This window comes from Lynx canadensis, chromosome C2, assembly GCF_007474595.2.
Source record: "Lynx canadensis isolate LIC74 chromosome C2, mLynCan4.pri.v2, whole genome shotgun sequence".
Lineage (NCBI taxonomy): Eukaryota > Metazoa > Chordata > Mammalia > Carnivora > Felidae > Lynx > Lynx canadensis.
Window position 1 is genome coordinate 109,891,805 of NC_044311.2, and position 27,548 is coordinate 109,919,352.

A 27,548-nucleotide genomic window follows, 5' to 3' on the forward strand; every position below is an offset into this window, starting at 1 on the left:
TCAGATATTTTGCTCTGAAATTTTCTTGAGTGTACTGGTCTGATTTTGGTATTAGGGTATTGATGGCCTCATAAAATGAGTTTGGGAGTGATTCCTCTTCTTCTCTTTTTTGAAGGAAATTAAGAAAAATCGGTAATAATCATTATTTAAGTGTCTGGTATACTTTACCAGACAAGTTCTCTTGTCCTGTACATTTGTTTCTTGGGAGTTTTTGATTACTCATTCAGTCTTACTAGTAATTGTCTGATCAGATTTTCTGCTTCATGATTCAGTCTTGGTAGGCTGTGTTTCTAGAAATTTACTCATTTTTTCTAGGTTGTCTAGTTTGTTGTGTAATTTTTTATAGTAACCTCTTAGGACCTTATGTAGTTTGGTGGTATCATTAGGAATGTCTCCTCTTTCACTTACGGTTTTATTTATTGACTTCTCTTTCTTTTTTTTCTTGGTGAGTTTAACTAAAGGTTTGTCAATTTTGTTTATCTTTTCAAAATACCAGCTCTTAATTTCATTGGTTTCTTTCTTTCTTTCTCTCTCTTTCTTTCTCTCTCTTTCTTTCTCTTTCTTTCTTTCTTTCTTTCTTTCAAGTTTATTTGAGACAGAGAGAGAGAGCACAAGTGGAGTAGGAGCAGAGAGAGAGAGAGAGAGAGAGAGAATTCCAAGCAGGCTCTGCACTATCAGTGCAGAGCCCGATGTAGGGCTTGAACTTAAGAACTGTGAGATCATGACCTGAGCCAAAGTCAGACGCTTAACCAGCTGAGCCACCCAGGCGCCCTGGTGTATAATTCTCTTTATACGTTGTTGGACTTGATTCTTTTGAGATTTTTACATCTATGTTTGTAAGAGAGATTGTGTAGCTTTATTATCTTGTAATGTATTTTTCTGGTTTTGGTATTAAGGTAATGCTGTCCTCAGAATGAGTTTGGAAGTGTTCCTCTGCTTTTGTTTTTTGGAAGAAATTGTTGAGAATTTGTATAAATGGTTTCCTTAAATGTTTGGTAAAATTCACCAGTGAACCAGTCTGGGCCCAGTGCTTTCTGTTTTTGAAGGTATTAAATATTGATTCAGTTAATTTAACAGCTATGAGACAATTCAGATTATGTATTTCTCACTGTGCAAGTTTTGGTAGATTGTGTTTTTAAAGATACAGGCCCAGTTTATCAAATATGTGGGAGTAGAGTTGTGTCTAGTATTTCTTTATCATTTTTATATAATGTCCATGGGATCAGTAGTGATCACCTCTCTTTCACTTCCTATATTACTAATTAGAGCTTGTCTTTTTTTCTTAGTTAACATGGGTAGAAGTTTGTCAATTTTATTGCTCTTTTTAAAGAAGCAACTTACAGTTTTGTTGATTTTCTCTATTGATTTCTTGTTTTCAGTTTTATTGATTTCTGTCCTATTTTTAGAAATTTTCATCTCCTTTCTTTGAAATTAATTTGCTCCTCATTATTTTAGTTACTAAAGATGGAAGTTTAGATTATTGATTTTAGAATTGTCTCTTTTTTTAACAGATGCATTCAATGCTATAAGTTCCCCTTTTAGCATATGAGCTTGAGAAGAATGCATATTCTTCTGTTTTTAGATGAAATATTCTATAAATGTTAATTGGATACAATTGATTAATGGTGTTTTTCAGCTTAACTCTGTCCTTATTGATTTTCTGCTGGATCTGTTTCTAAATGAGGGTAATTGAAGCTATAATTGTTGATTCTTTTATTCGTCCTTGTATTTCTATTGGTTTTTGCCTTATGTATTTTGATGCTCTGTTGTTGAGTACATATACATTAAAGATTGTTATGTCTTCTTGGAGAATTGACCCTTTTATCATTATGTAGGATGTCTCTTTATCCCTGTATCTTCCAAATTTGATAATTTTTCTTTCTCTGAAGTTTGTTGAGTCTGAAATTAGTATTGCTACTCTAGTTTTCTTTTGATCTCTGTTAGAATGGTATCTCTTTATTCCTTTACTTTTCATCTGTTTGTGTCTTTATATTTAAGGTGAGTTTATTGTGTACAATGTATAGTTGGGTCTTTTTCTTTTTTGGGTTGATCTTTGAATATTTAACCACTTTTCTGTCCTGGAATAAACCCTAATTGGATGTATTGTAGTATTCTTTTTATGTATTACTTGTTTTGATCTAGTGATTTTTTGTTGTTGTTGTTGAGTGTTTTTGTTTATGCTTATCACAGATACTGGTCTTTAGTTTTCTCTTCTTGTACTGCCACTATATGGATTCAGTATCAGTGTAATTGTTTGCCTTATAGAATGAACTGAGAATTGTTCCCTTCTCTTCTAGTTAATAGAATAGAGTGTTTAGAATTCATTTTATTCCTTACGTAAATGTTTGTGTGAATTTCTAGGAAAACTCTCAAGGTCTACAGGAGCTAGGAGTTAGTGGGAGGGAAGGTGGTAGCTGTGTTTGTAAAAGGATAGCAGAAAGGTTGGTGTGACACAGCTGTTCTATATCTTGACTTAGGTTGCAGTCACAGAGATGTGCACATATGATAAAATTGCATTGAACTAAATATGCATGTACACACAAATAAATGTATGTGAAATTTGGGGTGCCTGAGTGCCTCAATAGGTTAAGTGCCCAACTGTTGATTTTGGCTTGGTCATGGTCTCGTGATTTGTTGGATTGAGCCCTGCATTGGGCTCTGCACTGACAGCATGGAGCCTGCCTGGGATTCTCTCTCTCTCCCTCTCTCTCTGCCCCTCCCCCGTTCATGTACACTCTCTTTCAAAATAAATAAACACTTAAAAATTATTAAAAAAAATAAAGCAGGTGAAATCTTGATAAGGTCATGGATTGTGTCATTGTTAATTTCCTGGTTATATATTTTTCTAGAGTTATGCAGGGTGTTTGGGGAAAACACTGAGGAAAATTGCTTGAAGAGTATACAGGATTCCTCAGACATTATCCCATAATTCATCCACTGGTTCACTAGATACTGGTTAGCAAATAACTTCAGCTCATGGTTTTTGTCAAGTGTTTTCAGTGTTGGCATTACATGTTTCTTACTTTGGAAACTGGGTGAAGAATCAATAGAGTTGAAATTCTGATTTAAAGTTAAATGAACATACATAAGAAGGTAAGGAAAATAAGCTAAAAAGAGACAGGGAGGCAAACCATAAGAGACTCTTAAATACAGAGAACAAACTGAGGTTTGCTGGAGGGGAGGTGGGTAGGGAGATGGGCTAAATGGGTGATGGACGTTAAGGAGGGCACTTGTTGGGATGAGCACTGGGTCTTATATATAAGTGATGAGTCACTGGGTTCTACTCCTGAAACCAGTACTATGCTATATGTTAACTAACTTGAATATAAATAAATGAATGAATGAATGAATAAATAATCAATCAGTTGGGTTGCCTGGATGGCTCAGTTGATTAAGCTCCTGACTCTTGTTTATGGCTCAAGTCATGCTCTCATGGTTCGTGAGTTTGAGCCCCGCATCGAGCTCGGTACTGACAATATGGAGCCTGTTTGGGATTCTCTCTCTCCTTCTTTTTCTGCGTCTCTCTTACTCTATTGAAATAAATAAGTAAACTTAAAAAATCTATAAAAAAAAAGTTAAATCCAGACCAGTAATCTCAATTGGTTAGAAAGTCCTCATATATTTTTATTTCAATAAGCTGTGATAGTGGTAGTGGTTGTGAACAAAGTATTTTCCTTAGGATACAACTTTAGTTCTTTTTTAATATTTAAGGAAGCACTCAGTTGAGGTTGTAAACCCCACACCATTTAGAATGCATGTAGGGTTGATTTTGTTCAAGCAAACTTTTAGTCAGGATACTATGGAGTTTTTATTTTAATTACCATTATATTTTATTTTGGCATTTTTCTCAGAATGAAAGCTTCAGAATTAGGTAACTGAATGCTTTGATCTTGTTTGTAAACAAAGTCTTTTATTCTTCCAAAAGCTTTTTTCATATTTAAATTAAAATTATTTATACCATCTTAAGTTTCATAGTGTGGTCAGGTAGCTTTCAAAATATGTATGTGAATAAATTCCCATTCATAATCAGTTTGTAGGAGAAATCTTTGTTATCTGATTTTATTTTTCAGAGCTAGTGTATAATAGGTTCACAGACTAAAAGAAAAACAAATCATAATTTGTGAAAAATACAAATTACTAACCCAGCCTGTAATTCTTATATAATTTTTAAGAAGAAAATATGTAAATATTTTAGTGTGATAATATCTGTAAGAAACAATTGATCAAAGTCTAAGTGAATTTTGTTATCATTTGGTAATATCTCCAGATATACTTCAGGTTACCCTTAAATATGATAGGATTCAAGAATTTGGAGTTAATGACATTTTAATTAATTTCCTTCCTATTAATGTTATCTCCAGTTTGTCCCCATGAGTTCGTTTTGGTGTTCATTCCCTTTTTGGTGGGAATAATGTTTTGTTTTGTTTTTTTCCTATAAAGACTATATAGTACTATAGGTTCAAAGACTAGTACTTTCGTTGTTTTGCACATAGAGGCAAACTTTTTTACAATATGATAGTGGAGTACAAAAAATTCAGTAACATAAAATGTGAAGGCTGCATTTTACTGTGAGATTAATGGAATATTACAAGGACCTAATTGGACAGTAGTTTTGAGAGTTCAGCCCTTAAGCCAAATCATTCCCAGTCCTGGTGGTAGTTTTGATGTAAACAGATAGTATAATTCATTGTGAGAAGTCTTATCAATAATAGGGATATACAAAACTTATAATGGTGTTGTAGAAGAAATTGATTCACTCTGCTAGAGGGTGAGAAAGGTTTCTTGATGGTACTAGATTGGGGCTTAATGGACAAAGAGGATTAGGGAGGGCAAAGCACATTCTAGTAAAAGGAAACAGATGGTGAAGGATGAAACTGCTTGGCTCTTTCAGGGAACTACAAATAATTTAGTATCGTCAGAATACAAGATGTATGGGAAACAGAAGTGAGACATGAAAACAAATTTTTTTCCCCCATCCTATAGGTAGTCAAGATAGAAATTTAAACAAGAGAATTTTAACAGTTTCGCATTTTTTAAAGATTTAACTGTCATGATGGACTAGATGCTAGAGTAAGGGAGTAAGAGACCATTGGCAGGGAATCCCATTAGTTTAACATTGTAAGAGTCCAGGTGACAAATAAGAAGAGGCAGAACTAAGTGATAACGAAAATGGAGAGAAGATATAGTTTTAATCTTGTTATATTGATACATTTACATTTTGTAGAGGAATGGGAGTGACAGATGTATGTTTAGGTTGATATCTTGGAGATTTTTGAGAATTTGTATAATTTAGAATTAAAGCATTGGAAGAAACATAGGCTTTTATGAGAGTCAGACCTGGGTTCATTGGTCAAGCCTCACTTACCTTTGATTAAAGTGATATGTTTTATACCATGCAGGGCTGTGATGATAAGGAGATAACATAATGCTTGGAAAATTAAAAAGTATGTTTATTGAAGGCTGTCATGTTCAGGACAGTGTTTTGTTTTTCATTACTTAAAACATTTTTTTCTTTTGTTAAATGACTTTTTTTTTTGTACAGGTGGAAATGAATTGTTTTACTTTTTTTATTAATTTTTTAGTTTTTATTTAAAATTTAGTTAACATATAGTGTAATATTAGTTTTAGGAATAGAATTTCATGATTCATCACTTACATAAAACACCCAGTGCTCATCATAAATGCCCTTCTTTAAAAAAAATTTTTTTTTAATGTTTATTTATTTTTGAGAGAGAGAGAGTGCAAGCAGGGGAGGGTTAGAGAGAAAGGGAGACACAGAATCTGAAGCAGGCTCCAGGTTCTGAGCTGTCAGCACAGAGCCCAACGCAGGGCTCGAACCCACAAACAGTGAGATCATGACCTAAGCTGAAGTTGGACGCTCAACTGGAGCCACCCAGGTACCCCACAAGTGCCCTTCTTAATACACATCACCCATTTTGCTCATGCCCTGCCTATTTCCTTTCTAGAAATGCTCAGTTTGTTCTCTATAGTTAAGTCTCCTATGGTTTCTCTCTCTCTTTTTTTTTTAACCCCTTATACCCCTCTGTGTTGATCTATTTTGTTTCTTAAATTCCACATTTGTGTGAAAAGATATGGCATTTGTCTTTCACTGACTGACTTATTTTGCTTAGCATAATATACTCTAGCTCCATCCACATCATTGCAAATGGCAAGATTTCATTTCTTCTTATGGCTAATATTCCATTGTGTGTGTGTATGTATGTGCGTGTGTGTGTATGTATATGTGTACACATAAATACACACCACATCTTCTTTATTCATTCATCAGTTGATGGACATTTGGGCTGTTTCCATAGTTTGGCTCTTGTTGATAGTGCTGCTATAAACATCGGTGTGCATGTGCTCCTTCAAATTGGTATTTTTGTGTCCGTTGGATAAATACCTACTAGTGTAATTGCTGTGTTGGAGAGTAGTTCTATTTTTAACTTTTTGAGGAACCTCCATGCTGTTTTCCAGAGTGGCTGCACCAGTTTGCATTCCCATCAACAATGTAAGAGGTTCCCTTTTCTGTGCATCCTCGCCAACATCTGTTATTTCCTGTATTGCTAATTTTAGCCATTCTGACAGGTGTGAGCTGGTATTTCATTGTGGTTTTGATTTGTATTTCCCTCATGATGAGCGATGGTAAGCATCTTTTCATGTGTTTGTTAGCCATCTGGATGTCTTCTTTGGAAAAATATCTACTCATGTCTTCTCTCCCTTTCTTCACTGGATTATTTGTTTTTTGGGTGTTAAGTTTGATAAGTTCTTTGTAGATTTTGGATACTAACCCTTTATCCGATAGGTCATTTGCAAATTATCTTCTCCAATTCTGTAGGTTGCCTTTTAGTTTTGTTGAGTGTTTCTTTCATTGTGCAGAAGCTTTTATCTTGATGAAGTCCGAATAGTCCATTTTTGCTTTTGTTTTCCTTGCCTCTGGTGACATGTCTAGTAAGAAGTTGCTATAGCTGATGTCAAAGAGGTTGCTACCTGTGTTCTTCTCCAGGATTTTGATGGTTTCCTGTCTTACATTTAGGTCTTTCATCCATTTTGAATTTATTTATTATTATTAGTTTTAATGTTTGTTTATTTTTGAAAGAGAGAGAGAGAGACTGAGCAGGGGAGAGGCAGAGAGAGAGGGAGACAGAGGATTCAAAGTGGGCTTTGTGCTAATAGCAGAGACCCTAATGAGGGGCTCAAACTCACAAACTGTGAAATCATGACCTGAGCTGAGGTTGGACACTGAACATACTGAGCCATCCAGGCATCCCTTGAATTTATTTTTGTGTGTGGTGTAAGAAAGTGGTTTAGTTTCATTCTGCATGTTGCTGTCCGGTTTTCCCAACAATGTTTGTTGGAGTCTGGCTTTTTTCCACTGGATATTCTTTTCTGCTTTGTCGAAGTATTATTTTTTTATCTTTTAAAAATTTTTTAAATTGTGGAAAAAATAACAAAATTTATCATTTTAACCATTTTTTAAATGTTTATTTATTTATTTATTTTGAGAGAGAGGGAGAGAGAAAGCATGAGTGGTGGAGGGGCAGAGAGAGAGAGGCAAAGAGAAAATCCCAAGCAGGCTCCATGCTGTCAGTGCAGAGCCTGATGTGAGGCTTACACTTATGAACCATGAGATCATGACCTGAGCCAAAATTAAGAGTTGGATGCTTAACCAACTGAGCCACCCTAGCACCCCATTTTAACCACATTTCTATTCATTCATTCATTCATTCATTCATTCACTCATGAGAGCATGCAAGTGAGTAAGGGGCAGAGAGAGAGGGAGAGAGAGAGAATCCCACCAGGTGCAGAGAGAGAGTGCAGATCCTGGAGTGTGATTCAAGCTCATCTGATGCAGGGCTTGAGCTCATGAACTGTGAGATCATGACCCCAGTTGAAGTCGGAGGCTTAACCAACTGAGCCACCCAGGCATCATATTTACGCAATTTTTGATGCCAGATGTGTGTGGATTTCCCCCACCCATCAATCCTCTGTGACACCAACTGGGTATCCTACAATTTAATTCAATTCTGACACTACTTGGAAATAGTGTCAGATCCCACAAGTTAAGGGCGCAGTCACACAAGACTGCTCCCACAGCACTTCAAATGCCAGTCACAAGTCCAGCTGTTACTTTGCTTGTGATGAACTGGTTATAAATCTGAAGTTCCACAGCTTCACCCCCTCCCCACCACAGGTTCAATTAATTTATGCTAGAGCTACTAAGAGAACTCAGGGAAACACTTATATTTATCAGTTTATTAAAGGATTTGACAACATAACACCACTGAAGAGCCAGATGAAGAGATACATAGGGCGAGGCCTGGGAGGGTTTCATAGACCAAATAATATAACAAAAGATGCTCCTATCACCCAGTAAATTACAAGGGTTTCAGAGTTCTAGGCCAGGAACTGGGGGCAGAAACCAATATATATATATTTTTTGTTCTTTCACAGTCATCAAGGGTCATCCATGTAGCATGTGTCAATTTCTTTTTTAAGACTGAATAATATTTCATTGTATATACCTCATTTTGTTTATCCATTCACTTATTGATGGGACACTTGAATTGCTTCTATCTTTTAGCTGTTGTGAACAATGCTGCTATAAACACAGTGTACAAATCTCTCAGGAGGAAACTGTTTTATTTTTATTTTTTTGATTTTTTAAAATAAGTTTGTTTATTTTGATTGAGACAGAGCACTAGTAGGGGAGGGGCAGAGAGAGAGACAGAGAGACAGAGACAGAGAGAGAGAGAGAGAGAGAGAGAGAGAGAGAGAGAGAGAATCCCAAGCAGACTCTGTGCTGCCAGCTCAGAGCCCAGCGTGTGGGGCTGGAACCCATGAAACCGCTCACATGACCTGAGCTGAAACCAAGAGTCGGTTAACTGACCAAACCACCCAGGCACTCTAGGAAAACAGTGTTTTAAACTGACTGCATATATAGTCATGTTTACATCCTTGTGAGATAGCTATTATTACGTCTATTTTCAGGTAAGGTAACTAATGAAGAGAAGATAAATAATTTATTTGTCTAGATTGATACTGTTTTGTATTAAATAATTTTAACTTTTGTGTCTAGTTAGATTAAATATAAACCCTGTTAATAAGATGTCTGACTATTCCCTAAAAATTTCCATGCAGCAATTCATTGGGAGCAACTTGTAATCCCTTTCAATTATTATAAATATGGTAACTTCAAAATCACAGGTCCTATTTAACTTGGCATATAATAATTTCTATTGTTTTTTTAAACTCTTTGAAAAATTTTATAATTATATAAGCTTTAGGATCTCAAAATGTTGGTTTCCGGACTAAATTTACCTTGCGATTTTTAAATATCTTTCTTCTATTTTTTTGGTAGACTTATATTTCTACACTAGCAAAAGAGCCAGGTGGGTTTGTAGACTGCACTTGTTTTCCTCTGTGAATTACTATGAATTTGGCCAATCATCTTGAAGTTTTAAATAAAAACAAACTTAAATGCCTCTTAATTATCATATTGTTATACTTAGTATTAAATTCCATTTTTCCCCCACCAGTGGAAAAGAAGCCTAAGAAATAAGGTCCTCTCTCTAGACCATAAAAGTAGAAAAAGTGTTCGTGGGCGTCCTGTCACCTCTAAGACATCACCAGAAAGGTAAGATATATGTGTGTATGACATAGGATGGGCTTATATTGTGTATAAATAGTGTGACTGACCGTGGTGATTCATTTAGCTTCTTTGGATCTCAGATACATAATTTTGAAATACAAGGACTGAATTCAATGTCCTCTAAGGTTCAAGTGTGAACTTTCTGTGATTCTAAGTCATCTTAACTCTTTTCTTTTTGTGCATTTGGAACATCTTGATAAACTTTAGCTGATAAAACAATAGTTACATATAGACTTGATTATAATGCTTGATTCATTATTTGTGGTCTGCAGTAAAAAAGATGCTGAATTTAGCACTTAATGTTAGTAAATTATGATTATACTAGAGTTAAATATTTGGGAGATTCAAATTGCAGTTATCAGAAGGAATTTAGAGCATTTCAGGATTGGATATTTGTAAATAATTAAAAAATTGTTCTATAAAAGAGTGTTGAATTTTCTTTTATGGAATAGTGAATGAATAAAAAAAATGAGTGTAGCAAAGTAAAAGTTGTAATTATTGGGAGGTCACACAAATTAGAAGACTAATTGAAGTTCTTAAATTTATGTCAGAGCACTTCGTAAGGTACTTAGTCTTATTCTCCCTTTTCGAGTAAATTGTCTATAGGAAATGAAAACCATTGGTATTCCATATCCTTATCACTACTTAAATCCCTTCCTTCCTTCCTTCCTTCCTTCCTTCCTTCCTTCCTTCCTTCCTTCCTTCCAATGTCCTTATGGGTGTAAACCTGTGTCTCATTGTGGTTTTGATATGCATTTCCTAATGACGTTTGTCTTTTTATGTGTTTGTTGGTGATTTTTATATCTTCTTTGGAGAAATGTCTACTTAGATTTTTGCCATTTTAAAATTGTGTTGATAGGTTTCTGTTGAGTTGTAAGACTTCTTTATATATTCTGTATACAAGTCTTTAACAGATATATGGTTTGCAAATATTTTCTCCCATACAGCTTTTCACTTTTTTGATGTTGTCTTTTGAAGCAGAGGTTGTTTTCATTTTGATGAAGTCCCATTTATCTATTTTTCTTTTGTCATGGTGCTTTTTTGTTGTCATGTCTAAACTATTGCCTAATCTCAGGTTAGAATGACTTATTCTTGAGTTTTCTTCTAAGGGTTTTAAGGTTCTAGTTATTAGAGTTAGGTCTTTTATTCATGCAGAATTAATTTTTGGATATGATATGAAATAGGCATCCAAATTTATATTTTTGTTTGTGAATATGCAATTGTCCTAGCACCATTGGTTGAAGAGGTACCAATGTTTTGGGCTAACTTTGATGAAAATCAATTGCCTACAAATATAAGGGTTTATTTCTAGATTTGGAATTTTATTCCATTGATCTATATGTTTGTCCTTATGCCATTACCACTGTGTCTTGATTACTATAACTTTGCATTAACTTTTGAAATTAGAAAGTGAGAGTCTTCCAGCTTTATTGTGTTTTTCAAAATTGTTTCAGTTGTTCTAGATTTGTTGCATTTTCAGTTGAATTTTGAATCAGGTTGTCAATTATAACAAAAAAGCCAAGAAGGATTTTGAGAGAGGATGTGTTAAATCTGTAGACTAATTTGGGGAGTTTGGCCATCTTAATATTAAGTCTTCTGATTCATGAACATGAGATATCTTTCCATTTAGATCCTTTTTAATTTCTTTCTGCAGCTTTTGGTAATTTATTTTCTTCTTTTTGATGCTGTTGTGGAATTGTTTTCTTAATATTATTTTCAGACTGTTCATTGTTAGTGTATAGGAATTCACTTGATTTATGTATGTGGACATTATATGCTGTGATCTTGTTTAAGGCTTCCTAGTTCTAGAAGTTTTTAGTAGATTGCTTGGAGTTTTATACATAAAGACAGTTTACTTCTTTATTTCCAACTGGATGCCTTTAATTTTTTTTTTCTTTGCTTAATGTTCTGGTTAGAACATCTAGTATGATGTAGAATAGAAGTGGTGAGAGTGGACATTTTTGTTTTGTTCCCACTCTCAGAGGGAAAGCATTCGGTATTTTACCATTACGTGTCATGTTAGCTAGATTTTCATAGATGCTTTGCTATGGTTTGAATGTTTGTGTCCCCTCAAAATGTTTATGTTGAAATCCTAATGCCCAGTGTGATGGCATTTGGAGGTGGGGCCCTTGGGAGGTTAAGTCATGAGGGTGGAGCGCTCATGAATGGGATTACTGCCTTTATAAAGGAGACCTCACAGAGCTTCCTAGTTTCACCTTTTGAGGACACAGTGAAAAGTTAGCAGTTTGCAGTACAGAAGAGGGCCTTCACCAGAGCCTGAGCATGCTGTCTGGCACCCTGATCCTGGACTTCCCAGCCTCCAGAACATGAGAAATGAATGTCTGTTGTTTATAAGCCACCCATTTTATGGTATTTTGTTATAGTAACACAAATAGACTAAAGTATGCTCTTTTTCATGGAGGAAGTTCCTTTCCATTCCTAATTTGTTTGAAGCTTTTTATCATGAATGTGTGTCAGGTTTTGTCAAATGCCTTTTTTGCATTCATATCATGTAATGTGTATCTTTTAATTAATGTGTTACATAAATTTATTTTTAGATCTTAAGCTAAATTTGCATTCTTGAGATAAATCCCACATGATCCTGATTTATGATCCCATTGATATGTTGCTGGATTTAGTTTGCTAGGATTTTTTTGAGGATATTTTCATTTGTATTAGGAAGAGAAATTGATCAGGAGCAGTGGCTTAGTTGGTTAAGTGTCCGACTCTTGATTTTTGCTCAGGTCATGATCTCATGATTTGTGAGATTGAACCCTGCGTCAGGCTCTGTGCTGACAATGAGGAGTCTGCTTGGGATTCTCTCTCTCCCTCTTTCTTTCTGCCCCTCCCCCACTCACATTCTCTCTTACTTTCAAAATAAATAAACTTAAAAAAGAAGAGAAATTCATCTGCTGTTTTCTTATGTTGTCTTGTCTGGGATTTGGAATCAGGCTAATACTGACCTTGTAGAATGAGTTGGCAGGTGTTTTCTCTTCCTTTGTTTTCTGGAAGAATTTTTGGAGAATTGATGTTAAGTTTCTTTAAATTTTTTTTTGTTACGATTTTATTTTATTTATTTATTTTATTTTTTATTTTTTTACGATTTTATTATTAAAAAATTTTTTTTAATGTTTATTTTTTTTTTTTTGAGAGAGACAGAGACAGAATGCAAGTGGGTTAGGGGCAGAGAGAGAGGGAGACAGAAGCAGAAGCAGCCTCCAGGCTCTGAGCTATCAGCACAGAGCTGACGTGGGGCTCGAACTCACAAACCGGGAGATCATGACCTGAGCCGAAGTCGGATGCTCAACCGACTGAACCACGCAGGTGCCCCACGATTTTATTTTTAAGTAATCTCTACACCTAATATGGGGCTTGAGTTCATGATGGTCAGAGTTGCTCGCTCTACCAACTGAGCCAGCCAGGCACCCAGGTTTTTTTTTTTTTTTTTTTTTTTAATGTTTATTTATTTTTGAGAGAGAGAGGGAGGGAGGGGGAGAGAGAGAGAGAGAGAGAGAGAACAAGTGGGGGAGGGGCAGAGAGAGAGAGGGAGACACAACATCTGAAGCAGGCTCTAGGCTCTGAGCTGTCAGCACAGAGCCTGTCAAGGGGCTGAAACCTATGAACCATGAGATCATGACCTGAGCCGAAGTCGGACGCTTAACTGACTCAGCCACCCAGGCACCTCCCGCCCCCCAATTTTTCTTTAAATGTTTGATGAAAGGCACCAGTAGGCCATGTAGACATTGGCATTTTGCATGTGTATGTGTGTGTGCCTGAGAATATCACGTTACAAGTTTAAATTTTTATTTGTTATAGCTCTATTCAGATTTTCTGTTTTTTCATGAGTCAGGTTTTTTTTTTTTTTTTTCAGTTTTAATTTAAGAAATTTCTACACTCAGTGTGGTGCTCAAACTCACAACCCCGACTACAAGAATTGCATGCTCCACTGAGTGAGCCAGCCTGATAGCCATGTATGAGTCAGTTTTGGTACCTTGTGCCTTTCTAGGAATTTGTACATTGTGTAAGTTATCTAATTTGTTGGCATACATTTGTTCAAAATACTCTCTTACAGTCTTTTTAATTTCTGTAATATTGTCAGTGATCTCTTTTTCTTATTTACAAATTTGCATCTTTTTTTCCTGTCTTTTTCTGTTCACTCTCCCTAAAGATTTGTTAATTTTGTTGATCTTTTCAAAGAACCAACTTTTGATTTCATCAATTTTGTCTCTTGGTTTTCTGTATTCATTTTCATTTATTTCCACTATAATCTTATTTTCTTTGTTTTTGTTTTGGAAATAGTGCTGCTTTTTCTAAATCTTAAGGTGTCTGGTAAGGTTATTGATTTGAGATCTTTCTTTTCTAACATAGCCATTTTGCAATTTTAAAGTTTCCTTGAGCGCTGCATTAGCTGCATCTCATAAATTTTGGTGTGTTGTGATGTTCTATTCATTAATCTCAAAAGTATTTTCTAAATTCTGGTATGACTTTTTTGAGTCATTTGTTGTGAAAATGTGTATTATTTAATTTCTGCATTTTTGAAAACTTGCAAGATCTTATTGAGATATAATTATATTAGTTCAGGTGTACAATGTAGTGATTCATTATTTATATATATTGAGAAATGATCACTATAGTAAGTCTAGTTAACGTCTATCACCATGCATAGTTATACATCCTTTTCCTTGTGATGAGAACCGTTAAGATTTACTTTCTTAGCCATTTTCAAATACACGATACAGTTTTATTAACTACAGTCACCATGCTTTATATTATATTCTCATGACTTACTTACCTGTTGTTAATATTTAATTGAATTCCATTGTGGTCTGAGAACATTCTATATGATTTCCTTTAAAAAATTTTTTTTTAACTTTATTTATTTGTCTTGAGAGAGAGAGAAAGAGAGAGCACAAGTGGGGAAGTGACAGAGAGAAGGAGAGACAGGACCCCAAGCAGGCTCTGGACCATCACTGCAGAGCCTGATGCAGGGCTCAAGTTCATGAACAGCAAGATGATGACTTGAGCCGAGATCAAGAGTCAGATACTTAACCGACTATGCCATCCAGGCGTCCCTGTATGGTTTTCTTTCTTATAAATTTACTGAGTTTCATTTTATGGTTTTGCATATGGTCTTGCTTGCAGAATGGTTTGTGTATTTGAGAAGAATGTGTATTCTGTTCCTATTTGGTGGAGTGTTCTATAGATGTCTGTTAGATTGAATTGGATGATACTATTATTCAAGCTTCTGTTATCCTTGCAGATTTTCAGTCTAGTATATCTATCCGTTATCAAGACTGGTGTTTTGAAGTACCTACATATTATTGTTGAAATGTTCATTTCTCCCTTATGTTTTGTCAGTTTCTGCTTAATGTATTTTGTGGTCCTGTTGTTAAGTATATGTGTATTTGTAATTGGTATATCTTTCTGAAGAATTAACCCTTTTATCAATGAAATGTCCCTCATTGTCTATTTTTGTTTTTCAACGTTTATTTATTTTTGGGACAGAGAGAAACAGAGCATGAACGGGGGAGGGGCAGAGAGGGAGGGAGACACAGAATCGGAAACAGGCTCCAGGCTCTGAGCCATCAGCCCAGAGCCTGACGCGGGGCTCGAACTCACGGACCGCGAGATCGTGACCTGGCTGAAGTCGGACGCTTAACCGACTGCGCCACCCAGGCGCCCCTCTATTTTTGTTTTAAAGTCTATTGGATCTGATGTTCATATAACTACTCCATTTGTCCTAAGGTTGCTGTTTGCATGGTACACCTTTTTCCATCCTTTTACTTTGAACCTATTTATTTCTTGGAATCCAAATTGTCTCTAGTTGAGAGCCTTTAGTTGGATCTTGCTCTAGTGGTTTTGGGCTGCTATAGTAAAACACCATAGACTGGGTGGCATATAAACAACAAATAATTATTTTTTTATAATTCTAGTGGCTGGGAAGCCCATTATCATGGCACCAGAAGGTTCATTGTCTATGAGAGCTTCTTGGTTCGTGTAGATGGCATCTTTTCATTGTGTCCTGAAAGGGTGGATGGGGCCTCTCTTAAGTCTCCTTTATAAGCGTACTAATACCATTTATGAGGGTTCCACTGTCGTGATCTATTCACTCCCCAAAGGCCCCACTCCTAATACCATCATTTTGGGGGTTTAGGAATTTTACATATGAATTTTTAAGGGAAGCAAACATTCAGAACATAGCAGATGTGGATTTCTCATCTCTTCTGGAAATCTCTGTCTTTGGACTAGATTGTTTACTTCACTCACATTTCATGTGAAAGTGTCAGTAGGGCCATGCTTCCTCTGAAGGCATTAGGGAAGGATTTATTCCATGTCTCTCTCTTCTCTTTGGGCATTCCTTGTACTTTGGATGCATTACTGCTGTCTTATCTGTTTACATGATCTCTATGTGTGTCCTCACATTGTCATATGTGTATTTCTGTTTCTATGTTCAATTTGCAGTTTTTAGAAAGACACCAGTCATAATCTATTACGGCCTTATTGCCATTATTTTAATTTGATTTCTGTGAAGACAGTATTTCCAAATAAATTAACATTCTGAGATACTGGGGTTAAGAGTTTAGAATGTCTTTTGGAGGGGGGCACAATTCAACCCCAGACAGACACCTTGAACAAGGGAGAGGAACTGAGCTTCTTTTGGGAACAGTAATTTCTTTTTTTTAGGAAATGAATTGGCAGCCTGTCAGTTTCCTTTTTCTCATTCTTTATTGCTTCTTAAAAATTCAGTCCTTCTTCAGTGACCTGCAATTAAAATGAATATTTGTTGGGGCGCCTGGGTGGCGCAGTCGGTTAAGCGTCCGACTTCAGCCAGGTCACGATCTCCAGGTCCGGGAGTTCGAGCCCCGCGTCGGGCTCGGCTGATGGCTCAGAGCCTGGAGCCTGCTTCCGATTCTGTGTCTCCCTCTCTCTCTGCCCCTCCCCCGTTCATGCTTCCAGGTCCGGGAGTTCGAGCCCCGCGTCGGGCTCGGCTGATGGCTCAGAGCCTGGAGCCTGCTTCCGATTCTGTGTCTCCCTCTCTCTCTGCCCCTCCCCCGTTCATGCTCTGTCTCTCTCTGTCCCAAAAATAAATAAACGTTGAAAAAAAAAAATTAAAAAAAAAAAATAAAATGAATATTTGTTTTTTTGTATTACCTTTGTGTTTGTGTGTTGCTTCTAATTATAGAACTATTCAGGTTTTCTATTCTTTTTTTTTAAATCAACTTTATTGTGTATCATTTACTTAGAGGAATATGTGTCAATTATAAGTTTTTATAATTTTTGTCAGATATATTGCTTTTTTTATTATAAAATTTACACAACATAAAATTTACTGTCTTAAAAAAATTTTTTTTAAATGTGTATTTATTTTTGAGAGAGAGAGAGAGACAGAGTATAAGATGGGGAGGGCCAGAGAGAGAGGGAGACACAGAATCCGAAGCAGGCTCCAGGCTCTGAGTTGTCAGCACAGAGCCCGACATGGGGATCACACCCACGAACCACGAGATCATGACCTGAGCCAAAGTCAAATGCTTGACCAACTGAGCCATCTAGGTGCCCCATAAAATTTACCATCTTAACCATTTTTAAATACATAGTTCAGTAGTTTTAAATCCATTTCTAATGTTGTACTAACATCATCACCAACCATCTCTACACTTTTCATCTTGTACTACTTATACTATATACCCATTAAACAGTGACTCCCAGTTTCTCCCTTATAGCCCCAAGCAACCACCCGTTCTACTTTCCATGAATTTGACTACTTTAAGTACTTCATGTAAGTGGAATCATTCATTATTTATCTTTTTGTGGTGGGCTTATTTTACTTAGCATATTGTCACCAAGTTCATTCATGTTGCAACATGTCAGAATTTACTTCCTTTTTAGGCTAAATGATATTCCATTGTGTACTTATGTTATACACATGCTGTTTTGCTTAGTCATTCATCTGTCAATGGACACTTGCATTGCTTCCCCATTTTTGCTATTGTGAATAATGGTGATATGAACATGGCTATATGAATATGTTTTCGAAACCTTGCTTTCATTTCTTTGAATTTGGGGTATATATCCCCAAGTGAAATTTCTGGACCATATAGTAAATCTGTTTTTGATTTTTGAGGATCACCATACTCTCTTCCATAGCAGCTGCATCATCTTACATTGCCAGTAGTAATGTGCTACTTTCTCTGCATCTTCATCAACGCTTACTTTCATTTAATTCATAATAGCCATCCTATGTGAAGTCATAGGTGATTGTGTTTTTGATTTGTGTTTCCCTAATAATTAGTGATGTTGAACATCTTTCCATGTGCTTATGGCCATTTGTATATCGTTGGAGAAATGTTTATTCAAGTTCTTTGCCCACTTTTAAAGGTCAAGTTTTTTTGTTGTTGAGTTTTAAGGGGTTGTCTATATATTCAGAATATCAATCCCTTATCAGATTCATGACTTGCAAATATTTTATCCCATTTTTTGGGTTGCCTTTTTGCTCTCTTGACGGTGTCTTTAGATGCTATAAAAATTAAATACTTTATAAAGTACATTTCGTTTGTTTTGTTGTTGTTGCCTGTGTTTTCGGTGTTATATCCAAGAAATCAGTGCCAAATCCAATGTCATGGCCATGAAGCTTTTCCCCTATGTTTTCTTATATGCATTTTATAATTTTAGCTCTTACATTTAGTTCTTTGACCCATTTTGAGTTAATGTTTGTCTATGGAGTTGAGTAGAGGTCCAACTTCATTCTTTGGAATGTGGATATCCAGTTTTTCTAGGACCATTTGTCCAAAAGTCTCTTCTTTCCCAATTGACTAGTCTTGGCACTGTTGCTAAAAAACATTTTCTATGTATATGAGAGTTTATTTCTGGGTTCCTTATTCCTTTTTCTTGATCTGTGTGTTTGTCCTTATGCCAATACCACACGTTTTCATTACTGTAACTTTGTAGTAGGCTTTTTTTAGTGTTTCTTTTTGAGAAAAAGAGAGAGAGAACGAGCACGCATGTGTGAGCAGGTGAGGGGCAGAGAGAGAGAGAGAGAGAGAGAGAGAGAGAGAGAGGGAGAGAGAGGGAGAGATCAAGAGACTCCCAAGGAGGGTTTCATGCTGTTAGTGTGGAACCTGACATGGGGCTTGATCTCTCACAAACTGTAAGATCATGTCATGACCTGAGCCAAAATCAAGAGTCAGATGGTTAACTGACTTAACATCCAGGTATCCCTGTAGTAAGTTTTGAAATAATGAAGTGTGAGTCCTCCAGTTTTGTTACTCTTTTTCAAGATTGTTTTGGCTATTGGGAGTCCCTTATATGAGTTTTGAGATAAGATTTTTTATTTCTGCAAAAAACATCATGACTTTGATACAGTTGCATTGAACCGATAGATTGTCTTGAGTAGTATTGACATTTTAACATTTAGCCTTCTAATCCCTGCAAATGGGTTGTGATTACATTTATTCATGTATTTTGTTTCCTCTAGCCATGTTTTGTAGTTTTAATTTTATGATTTTTTTGCCTCTTTAAGTTAGTTCCTAAGCATTTTCTTCTTTTTAGTGCTATTATAAGTGGAATTGTTTTCATGATTTCCTATTCAGATTTTTCATTGTTAAATGTATAGGTGTGCAGGTGATTTTTAAATTTTTTTTTTTTAACATTTATTTATTTTTGAGAGACAGAGACAGAGTATGAGCAGGGGAGGGGCAGAGAGAGAGGGAGACACAGAATTCGAAGCAGGCTGCAGGCTCTGAGCTGTCAGCACAGAGCCTGTCACGGGGCCCGAACTCACAAACTGCGAGATCATGACCTGAGCCGAAGTCAGACACTTAACCAACTTGAGCCACCCAGGCACCCACGTTATGTAGGTGATTTTTGTGTTGAGTTTATATCCTATCACTTTGTTGTATTCATTTTTGAAACAGTCTTTTTGTGGAATCTTTAGGGTTTTCTACGTATAAGATGATACCATTTGTGAGCAGAGATCATTTTACTTATTCCTTTTCAATTTTGATGCCTTTTTTTTTCTTTATATTTTGTCTAATTGGCTATGTAGTATGTTGAATAGAAATGGCAAAAATGAACATCCTTTTCTTGTTCCTCATCTTACAGGAAAAGAGTCTTTCACCAATAAGTATGATGTTTGCTTGGGTTTTGCATTTTTGGCTTTTATTATGTTGAAGCAGTTTCCTTCCTTTCCTGGTTGTGTGCTTTTGTCATGAAAGATGTTGAACTTTGCCGCTTTTTTTTTTTTTTTGCATCAATTGGGATGATCATATTTTTTTTTCTATTCATTCTGTTACTCTCATCTTTTTAGTGACCAATTTTTGTAGGTTGAACCATTCTTGCATTACAGTAATAAATCCCATTTGGTCATGGTGTATAGTGTTTTTAATTTGCTGCCAAATTTGGTTTGTTAATATTTTGTTGAGGATTTTTTGAAACAATGTTCATAAAAATAATGGTCTTTAGTCTTCTTTCCTTGTGGTGTCTTTGTCTGGCTTCAGTATCAGGGTAATGCTGGCTACATAAAATAAGTTGGAAATTATTATTATTAAAAAAATTTTTTTTTGATGTTTGTTTATTTTTGAGACAATGCGAGAGACAGAGTGCAAGCAGTGGAGGGGCAGATAGAGGGAGACACAGAATCTGAAGCAGGCTCCAGGTTCTGAGCTGTCAGCACAGAGCCCGACACGGGGCTCGAACCCACGAACCGTGAGATCATGACCTGAGCCTAAGTCGGACGCTTAACCAACTGAGCCATTCAGGCGCCCCTAAGTTGGAAATTATTTTCACTTCCATTTTTGGGACTTGTTTGAGAATGATTGCTGTTCTTCATAAAAATTTTGAAATTCACCAGTGAAAGCATCAAGGCCAGGGCTTTCTTTCCTGGGAGTTTTGATTACTGATTCAATCTTCTTACTAATTTTAGGTCAAGTCAAATTTTCTGTTTCTTTGTGATTCTATCTAGGTTTTTTGTTTTTAGGAATTTGTCCATTTTATCTATATTATCTAATTTGTTGAGATACAGTTCATAGTACTCATTTATAATCCTTTTTATTTTTGTGGAATCATTAGTAATGTCCCCACTTTCATTTCTGATTTTAGTTATTTGCATCTTCTCTCTTTTTCTTAGCTCATCTAGCTCAGGTTTGCCATATTTGTGAACAAACTTTTAGTTTCATTAATTTTTTCTATTGTTTTTCTTCCCCCTACCTTTTTTTTTTTAAATGGTGCCCTGCCCAACGTGGAGCTTGAACTCAGACCCGTGAGATCAAGAGTCAGATGCTCTACCCACTGAGCCAGCCAGGCACCCCATTCTCTTATTTTTCTATTCTGTATGTCATTTGCTCTGTTCTTTATTATTTCTTTTTTTCTGTTAGCTTTGAATGTAGTTTTTTTTCCTTCTGGTTCTTCAAATTATAAAGTTGTTGATTTGAGGTCTTTATGTTTGTAATGTGAGCATTTATAGCGAAAAACGCTTCTTGGTACTAGTGTTCTTGTTGTGTTTTGCTAATTTTTGTGTAAATTTTGTATGTAGGCACCCCTATTTCCTTATAGTTTTATCTCTATCTTTTTCAGTTTTTGATTTCAAAAAATTAAATATTTTATATTTTTGAATTTGTTTTTTTTCTGTTTTCATTCATCTCTTAAGTATTTCCTAATTTGTGATTTCTTCTTTGAACCATTGGTTATTAAAAAGTATGTTGTTTAATTTCCACAAATTTGTGAGTTTTCCAGTTTTCCTTGTGTTAATGAGTTCTGACTTCATTCCATTGTGGTCAGAGAAGATGCTTTGTGTGATATCTTTCTAAATCTATCGAGACTTAATTTGTTCCCCAGAATATGGTCTGTCTTGAAGAATGTCTTATGTGCACTTAAGAAAAATGTGTATTCTCTTGTTGGATGGATTGTTTCGCGTATATCAATTAGATCTAGTAGGTTTATTGTGTCTTTTAAGCCCTCTAATTTCTTTTTTTCTGTCAGATTGTTCTATCCCTTATTGAGAGTGGGGCATTGAAGTCTCCCAACTATTATTGTAGAACTGTCTATTTTCATTTTCTATTAATTTATTCTTTATATATATATTGTTTTTGGCTATATGTTAAAGTTTATTTTTGTGTTTGAGAGCAAGAGAGCATGAGCATGCTAGTGGGAGAGGAGCAGAGAGAGAGAGAGAGAGAGAGAGAGAGAGAGAGAGAGAGAATTCCAAGCAGGCTTCGTGCTGTCAGCTCAGTCTCATAAACTGTGAGATCATGACCTGAGCTGAAATCAAGAGTTGAATGCTTAACTCAGTAAGCCAATCAGGTGCCCCAATTAATGCTTTATATATTTTGATAGTTTGTTATTAGGTATGTAGATGTTTATAATAGTTAGATCTTCTAGCTCTGTTATACCTTGTATTAATATATAATTACATCTTTGTGTCTTGTAGTCTTTTTTTGATTTTGTATTTTGTCTGGTATCAATATAACCTTGTTCTCTTTTGGTAGTATTTGCATGGAATATCTTTTTCCATACTTTGACTTTTAACCTGTCTTTGGATCTAATGTGAATCTGGTGTAGACAGCATATAATTGGATCTTTTTTTTAGTCATTCTGTCACTCTTTGTATTGGAGAGTTTAATCAATTTACATTTAAAGTAAGTAGTGATGAGGAGTGACTTATTTCTGTCATTTTTCTGTTAATTTTACATGTCTTACCCTTTTCTTTGGTCCCAACTTTCCTGCATTATTCTCTTTTTTTGCTTTGTGGATTTTTTTTTTTCATAGTGAAATGCTTAACTTCCCTTCTCATTTCCTCTTATGTAGCTATTTTCTTTGTGGTTATCACGTGGGATTATGTTTAACATTATAAAGTTGTGGTACTCTAACTTGAATCTCTACTTACTTATCTTGAATAACACGTAAAAATTCTATTTCCTTATAGTTTTTAAAATAATTTTTATTTAAGTTTATTTATTTTGAGAGAGAGAGCAAGTGGAGTAGGGGCAGAGAGATTGAGAGGGGACAGAGAATTCCAAGCAGGCTACACACTGTCAGCATAGACCCTGATGGTTTTCTTTATATTATGTAGAAAACAAAATTTGCAGTTATAAACCAAAGTTGAAGTAATACTAGCTTTTAGACTAATTTTTTTTTAAATAAAATATTAGTCTGTCAAATCATGTGGAAAACAAAAAACGGAGTTTCAAACCAAAGTTACACCATTGCTCATATATTTACTTTTTATTTTTATTTTTTTTGAGAGAGGGAAAGTGCAAGTGGGGGAGGGGCGGGGGGGGAAAGAGAGAACCTTAAGTAGGCTCCACACCCAGCATGGAGTCCGACATGTGGCTGGATGTCACCACCATGAGATCATGACTTGAGCTGAAATCAAGAGTCGGATACTTAACCAAATGAGCCACCTAGGTGCCCCTCATGTATTTACTTATATTGAGATCTTTATTTTCTCATATGGTACTGAGTTAACTGTGTGGTGTTGTTTTGTTTCCCCTTGCAGGATTCTCTTGAGCATTTGGTGCAGGGCAGGTCTTATGGTTGCAAACTGTCAGTTTTCATTTGTCCAGGCATGTCTTAATTTCTCTCTACTCTTGAAGCACAGTTTTGCTGAATATAGGATTTTTGGTTCATGGGTTTTTTTCTTTTAGAACTTCAAATATATCAAGCCATAGCCTTCTATCTTCCAAAGTTTCTGATGAGAAATCTTACTATCTTGTTCAACATTTTTGTATGTGACAAATCACTTTTCTTTTGCTGCTTTCAAGTGTGTCTTTCAGGAGTTTGATTATAATGTGTCTCAGAGTGATAAACGAAAGACACTAAAAGTAAATTAGAAATAGAAACAACAAATAATACAAATTTTATTTATTTGTAAATAAAACCTTCATTGAATTATTTTAATTTGAATATGCTCTTTGACTTTTTTGTGTGTCCCTCACTAATAAAGTGCCAGGCACAGATGTTCTCAGCCATGCCATGATGTAGATATTGTTTATTCAAGGGAAAGTGATATAACCTCTAAGACAGTTGCTTATCTGTGAAATTAGGAGAAAAGTCATCAAGTTTGCTGATTCTTTTGCCTGCTCAAATCTGCTTTCGAATCCCTCTAGTGAATATTTCATTTTAATTACTGTACTTTCAGCTCCAGAATTTTTTTGGCTTACTTTTTGGTGTTCAGCCTCTTTGTTGGTATTTCTATTTTGTTCACAAATTGCTTTCTTGACTTTTCTCTGATCTTCTTACTTTCTTTGATCATTCTTTTTTTTTTTTTTTTTTAAATTTTTTTTTTCAACGTTTATTTATTTTGGGGACAGAGAGAGACAGAGCATGAACGGGGGAGGGGCAGAGAGAGAGGGAGACACAGAATCGGAAACAGGCTCCAGGCTCTGAGCCATCAGCCCAGAGCCCGACGTGGGGCTCGAACTCCCGGACCGCGAGATCGTGACCTGGCTGAAGTCGGACGCTTAACCGACTGCGCCACCCAGGCGCCCCTCTTTGATCATTCTTAAGACAATTGTTTTAAAATAATTTGTCTAGTAGATCTGATATCAGGTCTTGTTCAGGGACAGTTTGATTGATACATTTTTTTTCCTATGAATGGGCCATACTTTCCTCTTTCTTTGTCATATTATGATTTTTTGTTGTTGAAAATTGGACATTTGAATCTAAAAATGTGATAATGTTGAAAATCAGATTCTGTCTCTTTCCCAGGGTTTGCTGTTATTATTTTTTATTTTGTTTATTTCATTCATGTATTTATTTTTTATTGTTGTAGGCTGTCTCTTTGTCAAAGTTCATTATATCTATAAACTTATGGTCTTTTCAGGTTTTGTTTGAGCCTGTGCCTTTCCCTATGTATACGTGGTAACTTTCTAATTTCATCCTTTTATGCATTCACTTTTGAATGTTTTAGTGTTTAATGTATGGCTCCTAAATGGGGAAAAAGGGAAAAATTAAGAGATGAAAAAGGGGCATTAGCTTTTTAAATCCCCTGGAAGTCACTTCTAGAAAGGGTGAGGCTTGCAGAGATGGAGGGAGGTGCAACCACAATGATTGCTTGCCTCTTTTTCTGCACCTCTGACATAAGAAGCAGTAATCAGTGATCAGAGAACAGATCCCTGATATTTAAAGGATAAGACCATTTTTTCTCCTTTGGTTCCTACAATGCTGTGAGTGTAAGCTGTTCATGTAACATATGCTCAGCTGTTGCTGAGGGTCTGGGGGCTTGGGGTGGGTAGCTTCTACTATGCTAAGAACTGAAATTGACCAAAATCAATGACATTTTACTGCCTAAGCCTTTTCCTGAAGTTGTAAGCCTTCAATAATCTCCAGATTTCTAAAAACAGTTATATCAGACAGATTTTGCTAGTGCAGTTCTGTGGGTTGGGAGATCGATTCTTGGTGAGTCCTACTCCACCATCTTCCCAGAATCCCCTTTGTATTGCTTTCTAAGAAAGGAATATTCTTTTGAATATTTATTGAAATGTGTGGTGTGCTTACATTAAATTTCAACAATTTGTGTTTATTTCTTTGTTCTCTTTCCCAAAATCCATCTTTTTCCTACCATCAATAAAAAGTTAGAAGTAAAATTTGCCAACCAGGGAAACAGTATATTAAAAGGGAGGAGTCAGAAAAAAACAACACAAGACTTAATTGAATTTAGAGACAAAATAAGAAGACAATAACTGTGAAGGAGAACAGGAGTAAAGGAAGAGTGAAAGGTTGGAGCATTTTTTTCCTATATGTTGTCTTATCTTTCTTAAACATTGATATTTCTTTAAAAAATTCTTACTGTTTTTCCTTTGCCTGTTATGTAAGGAAAGTGGGATGGGAAATTGAAGACATAACCAAATAGCAAAGGAATCTAACTCCATCCTGTTAAATATAGTGTTTGAATATGTAGATATATCTTTGTTTTCTTTCCTATTCCTATAGGTCATTCCTATTTCTGTGCCTTTACTTAGGGTCCAGATAACCATCACTACAATATTTTTCAGGATTTTTTGTAAACCTTGTAGATCATCAGCTGCTTAAAGTTTTCTGGATGGTGGAGGTAGGTACAAAAAACCCCCAGAAGGGCAAAGGCAAAAAGCAAGGAGAAAACTGGAGACCTTCTATCATGTTTGTTTTTTTCTTTTACGGAGTGATATCACATTCATGAAGAATAGATGGGTAACTATAAAAACTGACATTTAGAGGGGCGCCTGGGTGGCGCAGTCGGTTAAGCGTCCGACTTCAGCCAGGTCACGATCTTGCGGTCCGTGAGTTTGAGCCCCGCGTCAGGCTCTGGGCTGATGGCTCAGAGCCTGGAGCCTGTTTCCGATTCTGTGTTTCCCTCTCTCTCTGCCCCTCCCCCGTTCATGCTCTGTCTCTCTCTGTCCCAAAAAAAAATAAATAAAACGTTGAAGAAAAAAAAAATAAATAAAAACTGACGTTTAGAGAATAAGAAAAAGCTCTTGGAAATTACAAAATGATCGTAGCAATAAAGAAAGTCCTATAGAAGATGTAGCTAAAATTTCCCCTAGTAAATAGAATAAATATAGTAGAACAGAAAAGAAGAGACTCAAACCGGGTAGTACAACATCTAAATAATAGGAATATCACATAGTTTAGAGAAAATGCAGGGAAGAATTTATCAAGAAAATACTAAAGGACATCTCCAACATTTGAAAGATTGAAAAGCCTTAATGAATATTAGCACTGTGTCAGAGGGGTAAAAAAAGGGAGAAAGAGAAACCTTCACTAAGGCACATTATGATATATCAGAGTACCAGAGGTAAGGTAGAAGAGATCTTAACAGATTTCAGAGGCAAAAAAAACCCGCAAAAAATAAAACAAAAAACTTGTCACCTGTGAGGATCAAGAATCATAATGGCATTGATATTCTTAGCTGATCTGGAAGGTAGAAAATTATGAATCTGTATCTTCAAAATTCAAAGAGAACATTATTTCTAGCCTGTTGTTCTACACCTAACTCATCAAGTGTAAGAGTAGATTCAATACGTTTTTAGACATAGAGGTTCTCAAAAAAATCATCTGCCATGTATACTTTCTTAGGAAGCTCCTTTACGATATGCTTCACTAAAATGAGCATGTAACAGGGCACACTTTTTTTTGTAGAAGGCCAGGTAGTAAATAATTCAGGCTTTGTTGTCCACAATGTCCCATATTCTTCTCCTCCTGGAGATGATAGGCTACCTGATGTTTTGGCTTTATTGAGAGGAATTCTGTATATGTTAATCAGTGAAACATAAGTGATATTACATGGGGAAAAAAAAGTAAATTGACTGTATAAAAATTTAGGTAATTAACTCCTAGAAAAACTAAACACTGTATAAGAAAGGAAATGTAACTGTAGTGGATATATGGATCAGCTTTGAAGAACATTCATGTAAGGATTAACAACTGCAGATTTAAATATAATTTGTGATATAAGGATATTGGGAATTTATTGGATGGAAGGGGAAATGTTGGAACAAAGATTGCAAAATGCTCATATTCTATCAGTGGATATTGTTTAAAAGAAAAAAAAATCAGTGCCAGTAATTAGTAGGAAAAATAGTAGAACAGTTTCATTGGGGAGTAGTGAAGGATGGGGCAGTGGATTGTTTCAACATGAATTCTGTAATAAGAATTTGTCATTCATACAAAGGAAATCAAATCATCAGTTATGTCAGAAAATTCTGTTTAGGGGACTTAGTGAAGACATTATAGGCTAATTGAAATCTGAGAGGTATTTCCTCAGTGGTAGTTCTGGGATTACCTAATACTTTCTTATATTTAAGTTATATAACGTTATATATGTAGCACCTTTTTGGGGAAAGAGAAAATAATAGTTACTTGTATAACTAAAGCAGAATCTGGATTATAAGGCAGTAAAAGTCAGACTTGAATGATTTTCTTTTAC

At 35.6% G+C, this 27,548-nt stretch overlaps 1 protein-coding gene across 8 annotated transcripts in view; it reads left to right on the forward strand.

Annotated features, from left to right (window-relative positions):
* The window catches only part of SENP7 (SUMO specific peptidase 7), a 151,984-nt gene that overhangs the window by 25,334 nt on the left and 99,102 nt on the right, over positions 1-27,548 (forward strand). For all 8 annotated transcript variants that reach the window (XM_030330335.2, XM_030330338.1, XM_030330331.1 and 5 more), the window contains one exon: positions 9,540-9,637. In XM_030330335.2, coding sequence (XP_030186195.1) covers positions 9,540-9,637 — 98 coding nt within the window. The remainder of the gene's footprint in view (positions 1-9,539; positions 9,638-27,548) is intronic.